At 42.3% G+C, this 8458-nt stretch overlaps 1 protein-coding gene across 4 annotated transcripts in view; it reads left to right on the top strand.

The window, feature by feature from the left end:
* ANKRD6 (ankyrin repeat domain 6) overlaps positions 1 to 8458 on the top strand; it is a 36193-nt gene that overhangs the window by 9242 nt on the left and 18493 nt on the right. For all 4 annotated transcript variants that reach the window (XM_009281937.1, XM_009281936.1, XM_009281935.1 and 1 more), the window contains exon 2: positions 1700 to 1798. In XM_009281937.1, coding sequence (XP_009280212.1) covers positions 1700 to 1798 — 99 coding nt within the window. The remainder of the gene's footprint in view (positions 1 to 1699; positions 1799 to 8458) is intronic.

Raw genomic sequence — 8458 nt, 5'->3', positions numbered from 1 at the left:
GCACAAGTTAGAAAAAGTCGTGGGTTGAGATAAAAACAGTTTAATAATTGAAATAATAATACTACTACTACACAAAGCAAGTGATGCACAGTGCAGTTGCTCACCACCCGCCGACCGATGCCCAGCCAGTCCCCGAGCAGTGGCCCCCCCGGCCAGCTTTCCCCAGTTTATGTACTGAGCATGACGTCACATGGTATGGAATGTCCCTTTGGCCAGTTTGTCTGTGCCCCCTCCCAGCTTCTTGTACACCTCCAGCCTTCTCAGTCGGTAGAGCATGGGAAGCTGAAAAGTCCTTGGCTAGTGTAAGCATTACCTAGCAACAACTAAAACATCGGTGCGTTATCAACTTTGTTCTCATCCTAAATCCAAAACACAGCACTGTACCAGCTACTAGGAAGGAAATTAACTCTATCCCTGCCGAAACCAGGACAGGCTGGAATCCTGTTTTCTTAATTGCAATGAAATAAAATTTGCAATGAACAGTTTTAGAGTGTTGCTGTTTAACAGTTCTTAAGGTGTTTCACTTGCTTTTCATGTTGATGCTTTGAGATTTTATACAGACACACACATACGCGCGCGCACGCACACACACATATATACTTCCTAGAGCAGGAGTTAATTCTTGATTCTCCCTTATGAGTTTACTTTTTCAGGTTGTATGGGTTAATTTTTTAGGGAATTGCTTGTTGTTGTTCTCCTCTGTTGTCCAGACTGCCTCTTACAATCTCTTTCCCTCTTTGTGCCTCTCTTCACATTGATTCTTACGCCCCTTGTAGCCTATTCCCCTTTTCCTGAAATGTTTCATTTTAAATTCTGCCAAAGGATGATCAAGTAGGGCTCAGTTACAAGTAACTATTGTTTTCCTCTTGTAATTTCACTCAGATTTTTGGAAGCCATTTGTTGGGGAGATGCTATTTAAAAAAAAAAAAATTACTGTCAAATTTCAATCATTTTTTTTTCTCCTAAAACTATAGATCATGTAACCATCTCACTAATTAAAGCTTTTCTGTCCTTCTGTTTATTAGGGTACTGTCCTTGACTACACTATAGGTTGAATTACTCATGACTATTTTATACTCTTACTTTCATGTGGATTAGAGCTTGGTAATGTTTAAAAATAAGTATTGTCTAAAAAAACCTGACAGATCTTTGGCAAAATGAGGTTGGTTGTCATACATATGAAGTCACTTGGAGTGACGACAAGTCTTCCATTCCTTTTAAGGGGAGCGTGCGTCATACACAACAGTCCAGTAATTCTTATTTCTATTGCAAAGATGGTACCCTTTACAATATATGAATTAGCCCGCTATTGCAACTTTGTCGTACAGAGTGGAGTTGAAAGCGGTTGACAATTCTGCGCTCCAGAGGGACAGAAACAAAAGGGTCATGAATTCTCTTTAGGCATGGACACAAAGCCGGATCTGAATTTGTAAGGAAGTATCCTTACGTGAATATAATATCCCTTTTGTAGAGTATCATCGGGATAAACTGAAATGTTGCAGAAGGGGGAGGAGGAGTTTTCAGCATACAGAAAACTAAGGTAAAGCCTTTGGTACACTAATATATGCCAATTGCTGGTATTGCAGACTTCAGAGAGAGAAGTATGAACAGAAGAATGAGGAAAAGAGGATAAAATTCTGATCAACAGCCATGCATAAAAATTCACCTTAAGGTATTATTATTTTCTTCTCATTCATAGCATGGCCGAACTCCCCTGCATCTTGCTGCCCACAGGGGTCATCTCCATGTTGTCCAGGTTTTGTTGAAGGCAGGCTGTGACCTGGATATTCAGGATGACGTAAGTAGATACAACCTTCTTGCTTGGGGTGGAGGGGAAAAGGTAATTTGCAACTAAGAGTAGACCTTCACTTCTTTGAAGTAGGATTAATTGAAAACAAAATCTGTCTCTGTATTTTCTAATTTGGAGATGCAAAACTGCATGGGAGACAAAGTAAAATGTGGTGTTTTTCAATGAATAGCTTGGTCCTCATGCTCAAGAGCTCTTTATAAGAGCTCTGGTTGCGCCAGGCTGGTGTGAGTAGCAGTGAGAGTCATCGTCTGCCTTTTGGTGCAGAAATGAAATAAGAGCTTGTTGTACCACATGGGAACCCATGTGCCATTCCCATTGTACCACATGGGAACCCAAGCCATGCTTGGTGTGGGGGTGGTCGCATCTGTGAGGCTTTCGTGTGGTGAAGCATCAGCACAACGAAACCAGCTTTGAATTTAGCCAACGGTAGTTTGTTTTCATTCGGTAAAATATGTAAGTTACTGGACTTTCTCGGTTTTCCATAAGAATAGTTCTAATCTTGGGACCAGGCTTTAAGGCACAGTGGAGTGATCGGTAACATGGTTTTAGTTGCCTCGCTCTGATGAACAAAGGTGTAGGCTGAAATGTGCAACAGCAGTTGAATAACCATGACTGCTTCAGATTCGTTGCTAACTTCTGATAGCATGCTGGAACAAGTTTGAGGAAGGGTTGTTTTTGTTCCCCCTGTAATAAATAAGGTGTAGATTCTTCAAAGGACCTAGAGGTCCAAAGGTGGTTAGCAGAGGCACCTGTATGACTATTAAAAGGACACTGGAAATGTCTAGGTGCCTTTTGAAAATCCCCTTAGGCATTTGTTTGCATCTAGAGAGTCTTAAATATCTATAGAAATTGGAAAACTGGTTTCCTTCTCTGCATGAGTAGCTGCTTCCCTGTGAGACGTGAACAGTCTGTCTGACGAGCTTTGGACTGGGGTACCGGTGCAGCCAGCTTTCTACTGGGAAACTTGTTTTTCTAGGAAGAAACTTTGCTTCCTGTGCTCTTCATTCTTTCCCTATGCCCATCTGTGAAATGGAGCAGATTTGCAAGTGTAATGGGAGTATCAGTTTATTCAGATGTATCCTGAGTATGTTTTTTGACTTCTCCCAGCAAAAATGATTCATCAGGTATTTAAGACAAAATTGCAGGTACTTTACAAGTACAGTCAGTTTTCCTGAGAAAAGCAAGTTGCTGCTCTAAGAATGCAAGAACTTCCACTGCTTTGATCAAATTTGGTTTCTGTGAAAACTGTTTTTTGAGTAAGTCTGGTTTTTTTTTAATCCTCTAGGAATAAAATCTAGGCTGTTTATATGTAAACATGATAGCCATAATGGAAAAACAGTAAATCAGTGTTTAGCATCATTGCAGTTTAGTGAAGAATCTTGCACTGTAGAAATATTCAGCTCATAGAAGACCTATTTCGCGTGCCTTGCAAGCTTCTCAGGGGCTTTGTTCACGACAACTGGATACTGCTTCTAAATGCGATGACTAATCTGAACAGAATAGATGCATGCTTGATTCACAGATACTGTTTCTTTAAAACGTATTTTGATTTTAGCTCTGTATTTAGTACTAGTAATTTGGTTGGGGTTGAGGAGAGCCTCAGGAGTTGCGGAGTCTCAGAGGGTGCGTTTGGATTTATCTCAGAGGAGGAGGAAGGCTAAAACTCCAAGTAAAGATTTTTGCTTGTGAAAGGTATTAACTAAAATATTTCTGCTTTCCTTTTACATAGGTCTTCAAAGAAGGTTCTCTATTTATGGTTTCTCCTTGTATAATTCATTTTTACACTTTATTTATGCCCCACAGAATACGTTCTTATTCTCTTTTAGATGCAATCTATTGATTATGCCTTCGGTCACTTTTACTGTGTGCTCATTTGGCAGTGAAGGCATCTTACTTAAAAGTGTTGGTTAACATCTGTACGTTTCATTGCTGTTTTTCAGGAATACAGATTTAGGTTCAGAGATTAAATCGCTCATGAGAGTGGGGAGTATCATATTTAATTGAAAAGTAAATTACTTAGTTGATTTTTGTCTGTGGCATTGTTGCAATAACACAAAAAAATCTCCACGTTCTAAAAAGATGACCTATATTTTATTTTTGTAAATAACAAGAGAAACCTAAACACATTTTATTTTGGAGTTGACTCTCTTTAGCTAATGAATGAATGCAAGACTAACTTTTCATCTGCCACATGATAAGCAGAAACTTAAAAGTTGCTAAATGTTGTGGAGAGATTAAAACACTCACTTCATGTTCTACAGATACATTCTTTAAAACACGGTAAGAGCCGTAAGAATTAGTTGAAGAATGACCTCCAGTGGCCTGGAGTGGGATTATTATGAATTTCAACCGGTGGAGTCCAGCTCTGTAGAGTACGCCACCCCGGGAGCTAACTCTTTCCTTCTCCCTGCCAATACTGAAAACTCTTACTGGGATCCCAATGCCATCTCTGAATGGTCAATGAGTATCCATACAGCACACACCTCAGAAATAGTCAAGGAGAAAGTTGTCCCGGTGAAGGAAATCAAGGACGAAAAAGATAAGAGAAACCAGAAGAGAAAGGCTAGGAAGGAACCTAGAAGATCAGAAAGAGAGAAGGAGGTTAGAAATCTTGTGCATCAACCCTGCTTGAGCTTGACGTCTCCCATGGCTGCATGCTGCGAAACCTTGGCCTGGCGGTCTGGCATGACCGAGCTCTTCTGCGGTGCATGACTGCATGGCGGGCTTTGCGCTGGGTACTCTGCATCAAGTTTCCTGCCCTGTGTGCGCTCTCTGAAAATCTAACTGGGAAAACAAGTTAATTTAAAAAAAAGGCCCGAGGCCCCAAAACTTCCCTTCTGGAAGCTCCAGTTTAAGAAGCAGAAAATTAATTTCAAATGGAACAATAACCCAGGGTTCATAACAATTTCTAGCTGAATGTAAATATGCAAAGTGGCTTATTCCTGTACTCCCATTTCAGTCTCATTTAAGCTGTAATTTGTTTCATTCGTGATTATTTTTTCATGTCTTGATCACTTCTGCTGGTCGTGCATCATCATTTATCGTTCAGAGTGAAGTTCTTACTGTGTTTCATGATGACTGCCTTTCTTTAGCAAAGGAGGAGGAGAGCAGCACAGTGACACTGAGAAACACTAGGGCACATTCAGTTGTCTTGGTGTACAGCTGCTTCAGGATTTCCACATATGCTTGTATGCTCCTGCGAGTATTTAACACTTGGTTATATTTTAACTTTAAAATATTTTGAACTTGTATGAATTTAGTGGTTTGATTTCATAGTATAAGACTTTGCAAGTGCCGTCCAGCACTTTGTATCGGGGTTTGAAGGCATGAGTTTTTGCTGGTTATTCTGGTGCAATTCTCCTGTAGCAAGACAGTTTGTTTGGTGATTTCTGCAAACATGGAAAGACAGTGAGGAGGCAAAGTGTGACACTGGAGGGGGGGCTTTAAAGGAGATCGTACAACTGATGGGCGCTCTGGAGAATAGGAGTGTGCAGGAAAACAAAATATGTTGGTCATAGTATTTTTTAAATCGGAGAAAGGAAAAAATAACATGTATTACAAACCAGGGTAAAACAAATTTCATTAAATTTGGGCAGTAGAGTCTATAATAGAGACTCCAATAACCCAGGAGAGCTGGCAGAAGTACTAATATCTACCTGAAACCCTTTTGTAAGTTGCTTGTGTTGTTTCCTTTCCCTTGGGGTGAACTTCAGATGTAAAATAGATGCATATCCAGCTCCTAGGTCCCTGGTCCCAGTGGTTGCATCCACTGCTTTAAGTTAGTCAGCAAATGAAGAAACTCGAGGAGGTAATAGCAAACACCAGGACGCTGAGCAAGCACCACCGGCCTAGCCAACACAGAAATGCTAAAGGAAAGGGGTAATGCCAAAATCCATGGAGAAGGTCAAGATTTAAGTATCTGCCTTTCTTCAGAACTCCCAGCCTGTAGCCCTGTCCTGAAAGCAGGTGTTTAAGCTCTCTGTAAAGAGCACGGTTTCACCCTTTGGAAACGTACCGGTTGGTGCTGGGCCTTGCTGTGCAATAGCCCCATTACAGGTAGAGCGTGCAGTCCCTCATCCTCTGCACCAGGGGATGCAGACTCCCATCCTGGCCTCCCACCAGCATCTCCCTCTCTCTAGCCCAGTGAATATGGATGTTTTTCTTAAAGATGGAGTGCTTTCAACACAGCAGCGCTCTCATGGCAAGACAAGCTGGGTGACTACCGTAATCTCTGGGATGCTGCAGAAGAGCCAGCAGCCACCTCCTTCGCTGGCCTCGTTTCAAAGGGTGGTGGGCCTATCTGCAACTTGCGTGGAGCTTCTCCCAGCAAGTGTGCAACAAGGGCGCTCACAGAGCAAGAGAGAGGAGGGGAGACAGCTGCGTTAGGGGCTGCAGCAGTGCTGGGTATGTGCTACGCAACGACCTCCTTGGTGCCACCATGACTGCGGTGCCCTGTGGCGGCGTGCAAGCCGAGATGTCTGAGGCGCTGGAGTGGAAATGGCTGAGTTTGCGTTGCTTTCAGGGCTAGGCAGCAGCTGAGGAAGGGGATTTAAGACGCGCCATTGTAGACTTAAGTGCCTTACTTCTACCAAGCCTCACTTAAGCACCTAAATGTCTTCTTGATTTCGGGCCCACGTCTGCATTTAGGCAGACTCTGTTGTTTCTGTCAAGGTCACATTTGCGTGACACAGCACTGGAGTTCTCTCTCTTCATTGCTACTGATCTGCGGTCTGTTCCTAAGGCATAAATCACTTACAAATAGGATTGTCAGTTGTGCCCAACATAATAGTCTGGGCAGTTAATATGCATTTACTGGTGCAATTTCTCTCTGAGCCCCCTAATACCTTGCTAAAGGCAGAACTCCGGTGAGTGCTTTCAGAGGCAGTTATTTTAGCAATTAATAAAAAGATACACGAGTCAGTGATTACACTGTCTGAAAATTCACGCTGTGAAAAAAATATAACTCATCTGTTTAATCTGACTCCATAAGAGGCAAGATAGGGGTTTGCTCCTCTGCTAATGGGGAGGCAAGACAGGTTAGAAATGCAGTGGTGCAGGCAGTATTATTTATAGTTGGGCTGTGCCATCTGTGGCTGGGTCGCTCAATGACTCACACGCAGAGGCCATTGCAATCTGGTGGTTCAGCTTCCACAGCACCTTAAGCAGTTTAAGGTTGACGTGTGTGCTGAGGCCCAAGGGCACGGTTGACCAGGTCCTGCCCTGCTGGCTGAAGGGCCTGGGGGTGGTAGGGACCTTCACCAGGACATTGATACCTGCCATCTCTTCACTGGGAGGTGCCTCAGTCCAGGCGAGGCAGGGTTTGAGATATCCTTTGACACTCCCTGTTATGGGGATGAGGTATTTATTTACCTGGTCAGGGTGCTGGTTGGACCTTACTATTAGATGCTTGGCTCTCCCCATGCTACCAGTTGGCAGGGATAGGTTGACGGATTACTTTCCACTTCACGGTAGTCAGATAAAATGACCTTTGCACTGTCCACATTACCCATTGCTGCAGTAGCAGTAGCTGTGCCAGTCATCAGTACCGTGCCCTATTGAAAGAGGGTGTTAAGTTCTTCACCGGCTTGTTAGCAAGCAGATTTCTGTGCAGTAATAGTTACTGGAAACTATCCAACACTTGCACTTCTGAGATGGTATATTTTGGACATTTTCCATAACATTTTTGTTATCTTTAAATTTGGAATAAATACGCAAGTTCAGAGAACTTGCAGTGCTGTCAGTTTTCCAATACTTCATGTTTTTCTGAAAGTCCCGGTTCCTGGAACCATTATTGTCTTTGTTCAAAATCTCTTAAAATACATTTCCGGCCTTAATAGGGACAAGAACAAAAGTAAAGATATGTGACCTCTAGAGACAAAACATAGATGGCCAATTAAAAAAAAAAAAAAGCCCCCAACACAATTTTTAAAAATCAACTTCATGATTACAAGGCAATTTAATGATTTACTGGTGGTGGCAGTTGGCATTACGAGGGTTACTGGCAGGTTGTGGTTGGCAATGCTCATTTTTCACTTACGGATTAATAACTATTTTGGTGTCATTAGCACAAAAGAACCCCACCAAGAGCAATTCTTGTCAGCTGCTAATTGCCTTTGAGAACAAATTATTCAAATTATCCAGTTATCTAAAGACTTGTAGACTGTAGGACAGAAAATACAGGAATTCCTCTAGTTTTAGTATTTAATAGAATGTGGTATTATCTGATAAAGATTTGTAGCAGAGAAATTTTCTATCTATTTAGGACTAGCTTCCTGCAAGCTTTTTTTCCTCAGGATACACTATGTATCTCTGCCCTGCATGTGTTTCTGGTGACCATTATCTAGATAAGCAGAAGTGGATTGCATTCCCATTCTGTTTATTCATCCCCCAAAAAGGTTGTGTGCAGCTTTGAAGCTGGTCTTCGTGCCTGGACTCAGGCTGTGCTTCAGCATTGCAGGTTCAAAGCAACTTCAAAGGAAAGCCAAGACCAGTTTTTGTGGCAGCAGTGGAGCTACTGCAGCTCATTTTCCCATCGGTTGGTGTCTTACATCCCTACACACTGCTGCATAAATCCTCCTATTCCCCCTCTTCTATCATGGTCTCACCAACATGCACATAAAAATATATAAGTAATCCCCGATGGGCAGG

Source organism: Aptenodytes forsteri, unplaced genomic scaffold (assembly GCF_000699145.1).
Source record: "Aptenodytes forsteri isolate BGI_AS27 unplaced genomic scaffold, ASM69914v1 Scaffold20, whole genome shotgun sequence".
Taxonomy (NCBI): Eukaryota; Metazoa; Chordata; class Aves; order Sphenisciformes; family Spheniscidae; genus Aptenodytes; species Aptenodytes forsteri.
The sequence above is the reverse complement of the archived record's forward strand: the minus strand, read 5'-3'. Positions and strand labels throughout refer to the sequence as shown.